Source organism: Diaporthe amygdali (assembly GCF_026229845.1).
Source record: "Diaporthe amygdali strain CAA958 chromosome Unknown NODE_1_length_4327563_cov_65_473760, whole genome shotgun sequence".
Taxonomy (NCBI): domain Eukaryota; kingdom Fungi; phylum Ascomycota; class Sordariomycetes; order Diaporthales; family Diaporthaceae; genus Diaporthe; species Diaporthe amygdali.
The window spans coordinates 163,013-177,081 of record NW_026517021.1 but is presented as its reverse complement, the minus strand read 5'-3'; the positions used below and the strand labels follow the sequence as shown (position 1 = coordinate 177,081).

The 14,069-nt window shown below is 52.3% G+C and overlaps 4 protein-coding genes across 4 annotated transcripts; 2 read left to right on the top strand and 2 right to left on the bottom strand.

The window, feature by feature from the left end:
* Window positions 1–598: 598 nt before the first annotated feature.
* On the bottom strand, window positions 599–2,809 carry J7T55_005612 (uncharacterized protein; the record flags this gene model as incomplete). The annotated part of the gene is made up of 1 exon (XM_053140173.1): window positions 599–2,809. One exon carries the CDS (start codon window positions 2,807–2,809, stop codon window positions 599–601), a length of 2,211 nt encoding a protein of 736 aa, XP_053000383.1.
* Window positions 2,810–6,416: 3,607 nt separating this feature from the next.
* J7T55_005611 (uncharacterized protein) lies at window positions 6,417–7,814 on the top strand (the record flags this gene model as incomplete). Its single annotated transcript, XM_053140064.1, has 1 exon — window positions 6,417–7,814. One exon carries the CDS (start codon window positions 6,417–6,419, stop codon window positions 7,812–7,814), a length of 1,398 nt encoding a protein of 465 aa, XP_053000382.1.
* Window positions 7,815–8,471: 657 nt separating this feature from the next.
* Window positions 8,472–10,578, top strand: J7T55_005610 (uncharacterized protein; the record flags this gene model as incomplete). Its single annotated transcript, XM_053139954.1, has 2 exons — window positions 8,472–9,377; window positions 9,436–10,578. 2 exons carry the CDS (start codon window positions 8,472–8,474, stop codon window positions 10,576–10,578), a joined length of 2,049 nt encoding a protein of 682 aa, XP_053000381.1.
* A 221-nt stretch (window positions 10,579–10,799) lies between these two features.
* On the bottom strand, window positions 10,800–12,412 carry J7T55_005609 (uncharacterized protein; the record flags this gene model as incomplete). The annotated part of the gene is made up of 2 exons (XM_053139847.1): window positions 10,800–12,138; window positions 12,195–12,412. 2 exons carry the CDS (start codon window positions 12,410–12,412, stop codon window positions 10,800–10,802), a joined length of 1,557 nt encoding a protein of 518 aa, XP_053000380.1.
* Between the last annotated feature and the right edge of the window lie 1,657 nt (window positions 12,413–14,069).

Sequence of the window (14,069 nt, the reverse complement as noted above, 5' to 3'; positions counted from 1 at the left end):
AAACACGTGGAAAGTCATTTTTCATTAGGAAAACCAGCGCATGTGTTTTCTGGAGTGACACAGATACCAGATCAATTAGGATATCTAACTTGGTAACACGTTTATTTGCTATGCTACTGATACTGTAAGGCGAGCATCGAGTGCTCAGCATAGTCATGTATGATTTGTTACGGCTGCATCGACTTTCGCGCAGTCAATTGTAGGAGGTCAATGATATTTGTGCTTTGGGTTACTACATTTGCATGGTTATCGTACAAAATTTACCGGGATTCCTGGGTGTGAAAAGTGATTCATGGAGCAATCGCTTGAAGCAGTCGAAGTGCAGAGTACAGTATTGATGTGATTCAGAGGCCCGAATGTAATCGTTGGATGGATTCTGACCCGATTTCATGATTTGTGAAAGCATAATTCCCCCGCAAAAACTCTCGCTCCCTTCACAAATAACCACATGGAATTGCAAAAGCGGCACTTAGAAACAGTATGGATAAGGATCTTCCATTTATATTCTGATTAATTTCTAGGGTGACCGTAACTCTATGCATGACCAACGCTATCTATAAACATTTGGTAGTAACCATTTCAATATGAACATGAAGGATTATAAGATGATCTGAACTGTCTTAGCCACGCTCGGCACACCACCTGCAGAGATAGCAAAAAGGTAGTAAAATCCAGGGAGCAGAACTCCGTAGTCCTCAGGCAGGACAACCGTGTACTCGGTTCCAACGGGTTTTGGGTTGACGATGTTCCCGTCTGGGCCGATGTCGCCAGCCATCTGCGTTCCTGTTGCGGTAACATCAACGAGAGGCACGCGCCGCTGATCGGAGTTGGTGGAGTGGGTGACGGAGCCGAGGCGCATGAGTACAAGCGTGGAGTTCCCGGCGACGTCTTCATTCTGCACAACGATCTTAAGCGTGGCTCCTGCTGTGGCGTTGGTGGCTGATACTGTGTCGATCTTAGGCCGGGATGCAGCTGATCCATCGGGATTGAAAAGGTATGGAGGACTGAAGATTTGGCCGTCTGGGTGATCAACAGTGCGGTCGCAGCCTGAGTCATCGGCCGTGATGGATGCAACCCAACAGAGACCGCCGCCTCCACTGAAGACGGTGGCGTCAGGGAGTAGGATGGAGATGGAGTGGTAGTTGCGCGGCACGGCTTCTGGGACCATCTGCGTCCATGTCTGCTTAACAGGGTCGAACAGCTCAGGGTACATGATGCCATTCGTGTCCGTGAAAACAAGAGACCTCTTCTGCCCGCCTGTTACGAGGATAGTTCCATCAGGCAGCACGGCGGCATTCGCGAATCCACGTGGGTAAGCGGGATCAGGCATCCTCTCTACCTGAGAAGGCTCCCACGGTTCTCCAATGGTGGTGATATGAGCGCGGTTGTTGGCGTCACTGTCGGTGTAGTCCGGACTCCCGACAGCAGAGAAGATCTTTCCGGCAACGGCATCGTACATGGCCCAGACACCGCACATTGCGTCGTCATCATCGCGGGTACCGGCCTCAAGTACTGAGCCTTTTCCGTCGGTGCCGTACCAGTGTTGCGCTTTGGAGGGACCAGCTTGGAAAACGGATCCATTCTTCCAGCCAAGCAGCCATCCGTGGTTGTCTTGTCGCCAGATTCCACCCTCGTCGGCCGTGAGCATGTCCTCGACTGCGGCGTCAGGCAGGTAAGTCCACTCGTTGGTGTCTGCGTCGTAGACCTCACCGTTCTTACCGCCCCTGTCGCCGGAGTATGACCCACCAATCGTGAAGATACGACCGTCGGAGAGCGTGCACGAAGACTGGTAGCCACGCGCGATGCTCATGTTTGGCGCACGGGTGAATTCGTTGGTCTCTGGGTTGTAGATGCTCACAGCCTCAGCATCGGAACCACCGCTGATAACCATTCGACCATCTTCCAGCGAGGACATAGCAGGACAGAACATATCGTGGTGTGTGTTGGCGACTTCACGCTGGGAGACCTCTCCGGATCCGAGGTTCAGGTCACCAAATTGTGTCTTCCCTGTTGCCCCACTGAAGTCAAAAGCCTTGAACGACGAGAAGAACAGCATACGCTCGGGGGCTGGAAATGCAGGCACTATATAAGCGGCAACTGGAATGACTGGAAGTCGGATGAGATCCGACCACTTGCCCTTGATAGCTGGGTTATAGACAGTCTTGCGTTGAATGACGTTGTATCTCTTGTTGGTGTACCAAATCAATGTGTTTTGGTTCTCGTCATCGGCGCCTTTAATATGGCAGACCAAATCTGCGGTGTCGTAGACGGCTTTGGCACAAGCTTCAATACCTGAACACTGCTTTGCGCAGTCGGTGGCGTTGTTGATATTGTCGATGGTTTGCAAGTCATTGCCGCGAAGGTCGGTGCCGAGGCAGAGCGAGAACCCATCTCCCGACTCCGCCTGGTAGGACGTTTCTGTGTAGGGACAATTCGCAATGTCTGTTGTTTCGGAAAGTTTATTGCTGATATAAACTGTGTCAAATCTCGTATTCTCGGACCAGGTCAGGTCGTCCTCCGTCGACTTGATATGGCAGACATGCCCGGTCGTGTCATAGACAGCCTTCAAGCACAGGCCGTCTTCTTCGCATAACGAGGCACATGTTTCGACTGTGTTGATCTGTTTTATTTCCCGTTCTGATTTGCCTACCAGGTCTGTGCCGGGGCAGATATTGTAGTTGATACCTGTTGTGGTATTGAAGGCAGTCTCATCAGTAGGGCAAGCCTGGAGAGCAGCCTCGTTTGCGGCAAAGGAAAGACCGAATCGAGATGTTATGGCTAATGCCACGGCGACAGTGAGGCGTGCCATGCTTGCTTGATGCTTTTATTATTTGTGCAGGTCTAGGGTTCTCGGCTTGAATGTATGGTAATTGGCACAATGAGCTCTGGCCGAGAGATGAGGATACTAGCGAGCGGCGTCGAGGGTTGAGAATTATAGAGACAATAATGGTTGAAAGTCTTGCATGAAGGTATTACGAATTCATAAAGAGAGTGTAGAAGAAGCTGAATGGGGAGAGACTGCTAGCGATGCTAGAAAAGAGTGACACCCAACCCAAACAATTCCCAGCCTGGCGATGAAATAAGCCTGTGGCATGTCGACGAGAGCAAGCATGCGCGATATATGCCGATGGAGCTTTTTGATTTTATCCTTTGTCCAAAGCCAAGACAGGATACGGAAACTGCGAGCGGGCCCGGGTGAGTTGTGGGTACGGCTTGAGTCGAGATGGGATGAACTGGACCACTCTCCCAGATACGACATGGCTGCCGTGAGCCGGACTCGTGCCACCCGACACGGCCGAGAGCAATGCATGAGTGCGCTTGTCGTCGGTGTTCTATTCTTGTCATTATCGTGGGCAAAAACTGCAGAGTTGAGTACATGAAAATCGACGAGATACGCGAAGACGCATTGACGATGACAGTGGATCGTTGAAGATCATTATCATCGACAATCGATGCTGTGTGTACGCGTCCATAAAAGCTGTGTTTGCGGATCTTTTGTGGGTTAGCTGCATGAGTGTTTTCCATTTCCTCCGCCAAGAATAAGGTTCCTTAGCCAAGGATTGACCTAGTGCCATGATTGCTATTGATTTATTTTAAGCATCACAGATCGCTTCAGGGGATCAAGTCTGGGTCCCGCAAACACACATCCGGATAGGGCTGAGTCATTTTACACTGAGCGCTGCAGGGATCATAGGTTGCTTGGAAATTTGAGGCTCGGTAGAAAATGGGACAAGTCCACTTCAGACTCTCCATGACGACTCAAAGAGTATAGTAGCAACTCCAACTTATCCAACGACTCGAGTAGGCGGCTTGGCAAATTGAAGCAGATGACTGTGCTCCAGACCACCATTGATACTTCGAAGAGGTGAGCTAGAAATCTACATGCGTGCACTTGTCCACTACCTCCAAGCATGGCTTTTAATTTTGTCGTTGGAATCGACAAATAATACCGGCTGCTTTGTGCTTGTCTTTCTCATCGACATACTTATGGGTTGTGTACCAAGAAATACGCGAGTAATTACGTACACAAGGGAATCCAGGCTGGATGATGGCATTTTATAAATGAACATACAGGTTTCGACCCGTTAGAGTCATTTCTATCACTAGTATAATGAGCGATAGGTCAAGGTATGGTCAGTCCCTAGGCAGTCGGTATGTACATGTCAAGATCGGATGACACATGCCAACAAATGATACCAATGAACTGACTAAATTGAAGGACCTTTGACCAAGAAATTGACGGACATTCAAAATGCTTGCTCATTCATTTCAGGGCTCAGATGCTGGTGTTGACCGAGAGAGACCACACTGGCCTACAATGACTGTGGCTATTTGTATTCCAACCCGTATCTCTAGCTTCGCAGAAAAATGAAGTGCTGATATTTGGCTGAAGGCTGAAGTAGATCATCGTTTCCCACAACGCTCCGAGAGCCATATCCTAGGAGGTTCAGGACATTTCATAGACCACAGTTCATAGTATAGTGTCGGACTGTCCCATGAGCCTCTGCCTGGAACACCTACAAGTGCTACCGTTCGGGGCCGGATGCATGACGTCTGAGCATCCAAACTATTCACGGCATAAATGTCCACTTCATAATTTCCAAGATACCTTGAGGGCATGTTCCAAACTTGGCAGAAATTCAGGTTGTTGACTTGATGCCCTGCCCCTAGATCGAAAAACATATCTCGGACGCCAGACCAAATTGCTCATCAGATCTCGGTCCGCGAGAAAATGCAAAGGAAGACCTTCTTTTCGTAAATATCAAGGACCCCGATCTCAATACAGATAATCCGAGTCTAAGGCTTATGTGGTGTTGTGAACTTAATTCCTTTGTGCGGTTCGTTCGGGTTCAGTTGTCGGGACAGCCGTTGCAGAAGATCAAAGAGCAAGCCGAACTTTGCATCTCCATAGTTCATGATGCGTACAGATAGAACCAATGTTGGCCTCAAAAATGTCTACTCAATCACGACTTGGAAGTAAGGGAGCCATCGCCTATCGATTTAATTAGTCGTCTTCCAATTTTAGCAGAGCGATGGTTGGCAAGCGTCATGAGCAAGACTTTCGTCGAGGGAGGCGACTAAACGTTTGCAGCATCCCCGGCATAAATAAGTAAACACCTAGAAGGTCACTGATATGCACAGGTGGGACCAAAGACAGCAGCAAATGGGAAAGAAGGCAGAAGGGAAAAAAAGAAAAAGCAAAAAAGAAATAAAAGCGCAAGCCGAGTTGAACTCGGAGTGTCTGCAGTAGTCCGTATCATACGTACACACAGAGATCGCGACTCACCCGTGTACACGCATGCGGCACGCAGCTGTGTTTACTTACACCACAAGCGCTTGGAAACGGGCTGATTTTCGATATCTATTAGACCAGTGCGAGGTTCCGCAGGTGGACTCATTCATTGCAAACGCTGTAGGACCTGGCTTTGGATTCACTCTGAAAATGGACCCCTCCTTATCTTACTGCCAACGCTTTCCACGCATCTTTGATAAGATCACAGAGTCTCAAGAATGCAATGCCTGATGGATCCATAGAAAACACAAAGCGAAAGTACTAGCACACAAATTATCATCATCACAGCTATGGATTCCAATGACGAGATTATGTTCAACGTTCTCGCCCAACAAGAATTATCTCAAATAGCAAGCACAGCTAGAACTGCAACTCTGAAGTCCCGGTTCCACGCAAGCCATGGTGATGGTCAAGTGAAGGCAAGGGCCGCATCAATTGCCATGAGCATCGTTGCTCACATATTGATTACAGAGCCCGTTTGTAAATGAGGGAAAATTAACATAGGGTGGGAAAATTCGTGATGTGTCACTCAGAGACTTCAGTACAAAGCGAAAACGACCAAATCAATCGATAAATTATGCAAAAAATGCGGGCACAGGCCGAGGAGGGATCAGAGGGTGTCACTCGAACTCGGAGTGTCTGCGAGCCCGTTTCTGACGTGACTACGGAGATCTTTCTTCACCCGCGGTTCACGCTCGCGGTACGCAGCCGTGTTTACTTACACCACAAGCACCTCGAACACAGCTGGATTCCGACCTTTATAAAGAGGCGCCGAGAGCTCTAGGCCTGGCCACTGCAAAGGCCCCAAAGGCCAATCTTGCCTGACAGAGGGCCCCAGTGCCCTCGAAGGCCCACCCCGCCCTCCTCCTCCCAAACGCCAAATAAATCAACTTCGAGCACATGGGGCCCAGCTCACTCCTTTCCTTAGCCAATGTTCCCAAGCTGTGTCCTTATTCTGCCTCACTTTACCCCGCCTGCCTACTGCCTCGAATCTCAGCCCAGACCGCAAGACAACAACACACTCCAGTTGCAGCCGATCAATTCCCAACTTGACCTCATTCACTACAAACACATGAATTGCCACCACGATTGACGCAGCGGGCGGTACAAATGTAAAATCAAGATGGATAAGGTCGAAAATCATCCAATCATTGTCGAGGGCCGCACTGTGGGGAGGGCGATCATCGTCCACAACCGCAGTCAAGCGATCAAGGCGGCGGAAGACGCTGCGTCTCACATTTCTACCCCCGACAACATCCAAATCTGCGCCTTCACCGACGGCAGCCACAGCAGGGATAACCGAGGCGGCGTTGGATTGGTGTACAGGTGGCAATGGCTGCCACGAGAGTGGGCTGCCGAGTCCGCGGCCGCAGATCCGTGCGGGGACTTCGTGGAGCAAGCCTGGCCGTTTGGCCATGCGGTTGGGATACTGGTGATGGAGGGCGTGGGAGTCTTGGAGGCCCTTCACGCAGCGAATGAAGAGCTCAAGCGACATCTTCCTGTCCTAAAGACGTATGCGAGCCCTATCAACGTGAACCTAACGACGGACTGCCAGCCGATTATCGAACACATTGTCAGAACAGCACCGGCGGCAGAGCGATCAAGGAAGACATTGCCTCTACAATTGATCAAACAAATAAGAGATCTGTTTCTTGCGCTGCAAAATCATGGGCTCGAGGTGACCGTGGAGCTTCGTTGGTGCCCGCGAAACATGGTGCCACAACTCACGACGGCCGACGAGCTGGCAGGTGAAGCGATGAGAAGTGGCCTAGGATCCTGCAACATCACACGGATCTCCTGGTCCAAGGCTACCAAATCAGTCATCATGAAGGAGCTGGTGCCGATGCTGTCGGGAGCCGTCAGATTCACTCGCGTCACTGCAATCCACAGGATGCCCAGAGCGGGATCGAAGGACAAAACAGGAAAGAAAATGAAGAGAGTGAGACGGAGGGAGAAGAGGGCCAAGCGAGCCGCGAATGCCAGCACTCAACCCACGACTACTGCCGAGACACACCCTCAATTACCGTTGCCAGACCTCCCATTGCCATTGAAGCCAGTAATCACCAACACTGAATCAACCACAGCTTCAAGGAAGCCAATGCCCGCGCCCCAGGTGGAATCAGATTTTCACAAGAAGCTAGCCGCCTCCGGGGCAGGAAAGCGAGGAGCAGAAGGAGAGGAGCAGAATAACAGCGAAGAAAAGCCCACCAAGAAGGCGAAAGCGTCCCCAGTAAGAGAGACTAAGACCGACACTACTGAGAGGACTGCCTCCTCAGAGCCACCTCCAAAACAATACATCCCTCAGATGCCGACTGCCTGGACACTTGACCCCGCGACCATAACGATCACCAGCGGCCCTGGACAGGAGGTTGTCACCATCAGCGCCATTTGGGCTGCTCCCAACATTCGGAAGGAGACTGCTTCTACCATGGAAACGGGCGAGAAACTAGTATTCATCAACGACGGGGTCAGCGGTTTCTCTGTGGTTATGCCGATTCCACGGAAGTCCACTGGGTGGTGAAGGGCGAAGTGGGCATCATTCGGATGTCTTGTCATGTAAGGTAATCTCACGAGAGGCTGCCTTGTAGAAGCTCATGCCACAGAAGATTATCCCACAAGAGATTATCCTACGGAAGGTTATCCCACAGAAGACGGAAGGTTATCCGATGGAGGGTTATCCTACGGCAGGGCAACTCAGGACAGACTCTCACTGGAGGTGGTTTGACTGAAATTGTGTAAGGAACAGGGTTGGGAATTCTCTGAACTTCATTGGAGTGGGGAGTGGCAGGAATTGACTGTTGGAATAAGATGTAGAGTACTAAATGGTAATCAAAATGATGGTAAAAGAGGTACATTGAGGCAGCGTTGCAAGATTTGACGGCATGAAGTCGGGAGAAGTGACTGCGCCACATAGCGCCACGACGCCACCACCCGATAGGAGATAAAGCTCCGGGCAGTCGGTGTCCTCGCAAGTTTCCGCCCGACGAATGCCCAACCCTGCAAGACAGGGGGCCAGGCCGAGGTCAGACGTCACCAGACTGTCAGTCAGTTGGACTAGGCCAAGCACAATTCTCACTCATACGCTGTGTGACTGTCGCATCTCGATACACAAACACCAACAAAATCAACAACAAACTATTCACAAGCATGGATCTTGGCCGATAGCACGAAAAGCGCGATGCCCTCTACAAGTTCATTACTCATACTCCTCCTCATATGCCTGGTCTTCGCCAGCCCAGTTGCAGCATTTGGCGCCGGTGAGGTGCCTCCAGCCAGCGAGTTCAAGGGCTATGTCTGGAGACATGGCGACCTGGCCGAGGTGCTGAAGTTCCTGCCGACCAGTTTCATCACCGGCTACAGGTTCACAAAGTTGCAGCGCAAACAGATCTACTTTGGCAACTGGCTGCGCGACTTCTCTCAGGTCATCGACACGACATGTCTCGAGAACGTTCCCGAGCCCATCTTGCGCGCCATCGTCTCCGTCATGGCCTTCATGGAGTTTGGGTTTGCGACTGATGAGTTCGACGTCACGCGAGAGCGCTTGGGCTGCTACACTCATGTCGAGCACATTGACAATCCGTGTGGCTACCCAGACGATGCCAAGAAAATCGATGCGCGCCTGCGCGGCCCGGTAGATCCGAAAGAGCTGGCCATCGACCCCGAGACAGGCATGAAGAACTACATCGCCAACTCTGGTAAAGGATGGGTCACGTCGGCTGACTACCTTCGTGAGCAACTGTTAGGGTGCATCGAGCTTGGCCGGAAGGGACGGGCTCAGCATGAGACAGACGCGAGGAAGGATGCATTTCGTCGACTCGGTGCTGCCTTGCACACCCTGGAGGACTTCTCTGCGCACAGCAATTTCATTGAGCTGTGTCTGCATGAGCTTGGCGAAGACAAGATATTTCCCTTTGTCGGCGACGCATGCCGCGTCACGGTCCCCGATGGCGCTAGAGCTGGAAAGGAGGTTGCACCTCTTACCACAGGCACGTTCGGCATGCTGGACATCTTCCACTCATTGCTGGGTGAAGCCGATGATAAGGCGGTTCTACAGTCCAAGGGCTCGCTAGGCGAGCTTGCTAGCGTAGGTACCCAAATCATTCATCACAAACAATTTCTGGTTCAATGCTAACTCGGACAAGAAACTAAATCGCGGTGGCATGGCGTTTGAGCATCTCTTCCAGCTCATCAAGACCGGCATCGGACGGCTGAGCAAAATTCAACCAGACATTGACCCACTGATGAGACAGCTTCAGACCGTTCAGGATATCTTCAAGAAATATGTGCCTGATGAAGAAGAAATTCCAGCACCCGAAGTCTTGCCAGATGCTAACGTGTTATGGAAGACCATTGAGCCCGTGCTTTATCTACACGACGCTGTTTCGAAGTATCTACAGGCCGGCCAAGAAGATGAGGAGGAGTCAACACAAGACTACTCGCATGGCCAGCTGGGCGAGTACACAAACCAGCTTGTTTTCAGGTATCTAGCGGTTATGATCGAGTCTTCGGTCATGGAACTGCGCAATGCCGTCAAGGCAGCAAGGGACCGAGTGGACGAGGAGGCGGCCAAGTGCGACTCCGCAAAAGTCTTCGCGGAAGGCAGCTCGGCGTCCGATCCCAGCCATTCAGACCTCTCCAAGGACCACTTTGGCAATGTGCTCAATCAGCCCGCTGGGCTCGTCGCAACGGTAACGACCAACTGGAGCACACAGCAGATCGTCAAGTGCTGGGATGACGCAGACATTGACGCAGAGCTCGTTGTGGACAAAATCCTTTCCGTGCTGCACCACCCGTCCTTTCCCGACAACAAGACTCCAATCCAACAATACATGTTCGACACAGTCAAGGCCTGGTGGGACTCCACACCACCGGAGGAGAAGGCCCGCATCCGCAGCAAGCTCACCAAAGAGAGCGTGCGCGAGCGCCAGCACGAGGACCACAACCTGACCCTCCGTGACTTCGAGGGCAAGCACAAGGGCCCGGCCGACTTCCCCGGCGCCTGGCCCGAGGTCAAGCAGCCGCCTCGCAAGGCTTCGCTCATCCAGGCGGGCGTCAACGATGCCATTGCTGACTTCAACTGGGCCTTGGCTGTGACCCAGAAGGCCCGAACGGACCCTCGGGGTGCGGGCCGGGATGTGTGGAACGCATCGGGGTATTTCGTGCATAACGTCGTCCTGCTTTACTTGGCTGTGATGTATCGGATTTTGGGAACATTCGTATGGGTGTTTTACAAGTTAATGTGGCCCTTTGGTTGGGGCCGGGACTCAGAGTCGCAGATAGACTAGACGGAAAGACGGAGACGAAGAAGGCTGGCGCATCGACACGGCTGCATGAAAGAGAAAGAAAGCCTTTGATGGTTTTCAGAAGGTCTGATTATACATTAGAACTATTTACAGGAACGCTTTGAATGACACCATATAGCCCTCTCCCCCTCGTCCAACACATCCGCCATCCATTTGTTCCCATTCTTTTCCGCGGCATCTTTGAGGATCACCCATCAAGTACCTTACTGACTCGTCCCATAGCAGTTATCATTGATGGGCAAACAAGCCGCCGCGCCGCCGTTGCACGCCGTCCCGGTGAGACACGCCTCGCCGGCGCCGCACTCGGCGTCGGACTTGCACATGGCGGTGCTGGTCCCGCACTTGCCGCACGAGCTGCACACAGCCGTGCCGTTGACATCCGAGTGGCACGCGCTGAAGTGGGTCGCCGAGTCCGGGTTGCACCCGTTGTACGTGTCGGCGTTGGCGGGCGTGGCGTAGTTGTAGGCTTGCAGGTCTACGCCGCAGACGTGGCCCGAGGAGGTCGAGGAGGGGGTCACTGATGAGGTGGAGAGGGTGCTGCTTGGGAGGTCGGTGGATGTTGGGGAGAAGGTGATTGTGGACTGGCTGGAGGAGATGTCGCTGGAGGGCAGGGTGCTCGAGGTTGAGAGTTTGTCGGATACCACGCTTGGGGTAGTGGAAGATTGACTGAGGGTGGTGGAGGAAAGGTCGGGAACTGTAGATGAAAGGCTGGAAGCAGTGGATGACACCACGCTGGGCGCGGTGGACGAGGCCAGGGAGCTGGCGTCGCTGGAGGACGACGAGGCGGATGCCGTGGTGCTCACTACCGAGGACGACAGCGAGGAATCGGCACTCGATGCCAAGGACGAGCTTGACGCTGCGGAGCTCACAGCAGTAGATGAGCTGGCAGCTGCAGTCGACGAGCTCGAGACATCCGAGCTAGACACGGCAACCGATGGAACGGCAGAAGAAGGTGTCGAAGATGCGGTATTGGACAGGATGGACGAGACGATGGAGTTGATGCTCGACAGCTCCGCGCTGTTGGTGATGGTGCTAACAGGCACAAAGGAGGAGCTGACGCTCAGCACCGAGGTGATGATGGACGACGAGGCCGGGGTCGTGGATGACAGCTTGGGGGTGGTGCTCGTCGTCGTCGTCGAAGGCTTGCTCGTGGTGGACGAGGTCGAGGTCGCCACGAAACCCTTGCTGGTGGATGTGACTGTGACGCCCTTGACCGTCACGGTCGTAGGCAGGGTCGTCTTGGCGGTAGAGATTGTCACCGCTGTCTTGCCGGCAACGGTGGTGGTGACTGTCGGCGCTGTCCACGCCGACGAGAAGCACGAGCATGCAGCGGACACGGCAGGGACGCCCAGGGCGACATGTGCCGCGGAGGCAAAGGCCGCGAAGTCGAGCAGGGCCCGGTCCTTGAGCATGGCTCGCTCGTCAAGCTCGTGAACGTGTTCGCTGCGGTAGTGGATGTCACGCTTGCCGTTCACGACAATGGTAGTGGTCTGCGTCTTGTCCGTGACGTATACAGTCGAGTAGGCGGTGGCTCCTACGGTGCTGCAAGAAAATTGGTTAGATTGGCCCTGACATTAGCGGAGAGGCAGAGTACTTACACAGTGGGCGCAACCGTAATGGTAGCGGTTGGCGTCTTTGGTGGGATATTAACGGCAGCCTTGCAGAATGGGGCTGCGTAGGCCGGAAGAGCTGCCATCAGGCGGGAGAGCACGTCGGTCGAGCAGGTCACTGCTCGTTGGTCCAACTCAATGGCGGCCGAGTTGGCCAGCCCTGCCATGATAGAGGCAGCGATTGCCAGGGAGGCCTTGGTATGCATGGTTGCTGGAAAGAGTGTGTCGATTGTGAAAAGATTGTAGACTTGTGTATGATGGCCGGCTGGCTGACTGTGTGGATCTAAAGAGAGACTGGGTGCTCAAACGAGTGGAGACTGAAAAAAGACCGATGCAGAGTAAACAACGAGTGTAATTGCAAGCCGTGACGACGAGTACAGGACAACTTCCTGGCACGACATCAAGAGATCGGCACCAGCCAGGTTATTATAACCAGCTTGTCGGAATGGTCCGAACTCTTGCTCACATACTGACTGGTAGGCGGAAGGTGGGCGGAGTGCAGCTAGGCTCAGTTGTGCCTGGTCAGGGGTGAGGACCGAGTTAGGTCCCGAATGCTCGGGCCAAAGAGGTGAACTATCTATGTTCCTGCATTAGCTAGGAGATTTTTAAGCCACTATAGCACAAGCAAGCGCCGTAGGAGAAGCCGAATCGACCAAATCGGGGTGGTACACTCGTATCTTAGAGCTAGTGGCGTCCGAGCTCAGGGTCATTCTGCCCATGTTGTCGAGCTAGCTAGCTCGCCATGGCTCGTGCTTCTCTATGCTCGGATGGGACGGCCTCGCGCGAGGATGGTGCTTGAAACGTCCTTAGACTGGTTCTCTACCGCCACTACCTAGATATCAAGCCACCTCTGGCCCTTTCCCAAGGACTGCGCAAGGACAAGCTTAAAGGGGAGGGAATCAGCTAGCTGTGCGGCCGCATCCGATCTTTTCATTAGAAATTACCCGACCACAGCCAAGTCTGTTCTCTAGCAGTGTCTATATAGCGATGAATGATTCCTCAGGTCTTAGGGATGAAAGACCTCAGACGGCCGGTAGGACCGAATTACCAACCGGGCGCTCATTCTAGACGGTCAATTGCTTCGCGAAAAACATTGCATACGCTTCAATTCCGTGCGATTTTTCCTTCATGTACGCCGTGACCGACTTGCGCTAACAACTTTTGCGCACGGAGCCAGTAGGTCACCCAGCCCAGAGCCTGTCTAAAGACGGTAAGGCGCAATAAAACAATTGAAGACAGCGTTGGCTGGTGTGACGGTACGGCTCTTATATACTGCTGAATAGCCAATCTGGCGATTGGTTGTTATAGTCTTTTGGCCGGCACATAGAGTTGATTTGCAGCAGTAGTCAAGCTTGTGTCAGCTGGTTTACGTATTTAAATACAATACGCATTTGAGGATATCAGCATTAATTTATATATATATAACTTATTTAATTATAAAAAGCAATTTAGGGCTATATTTCTTTAAAGCTTACTTATTAAATTTAAATAAAAGTTGTTATAATACTTTCTATTATTAAAATTACTTTTTATATTAATATTTAATAATTACTTTTACTTGTAAAACCTGGGTTATAGTGCTCTGGCCGCCGAATTTGGCTGGCGCGTGCCGCCATTTTAAGCGGTCTCGACACCGCGCTCGCTTGCGGTGGTAGGCCCGACGCGCTCTACACGTCGCCGGAAATAGCTTCGGCCTGTTCCAGAGAAAGATCTCATGGTGGCTAACGTTGACCGCATGCTAAGGCCGGGAAGAGGCGCAGCTGGCTGCTGTTTCAAGGCACTTAGACGCGTTATGCAGCAAACGGGGAATTGCCCCGCCATCTCGACAAAAAAATACTGTTGCCTAGCACACAGGCACTCTGT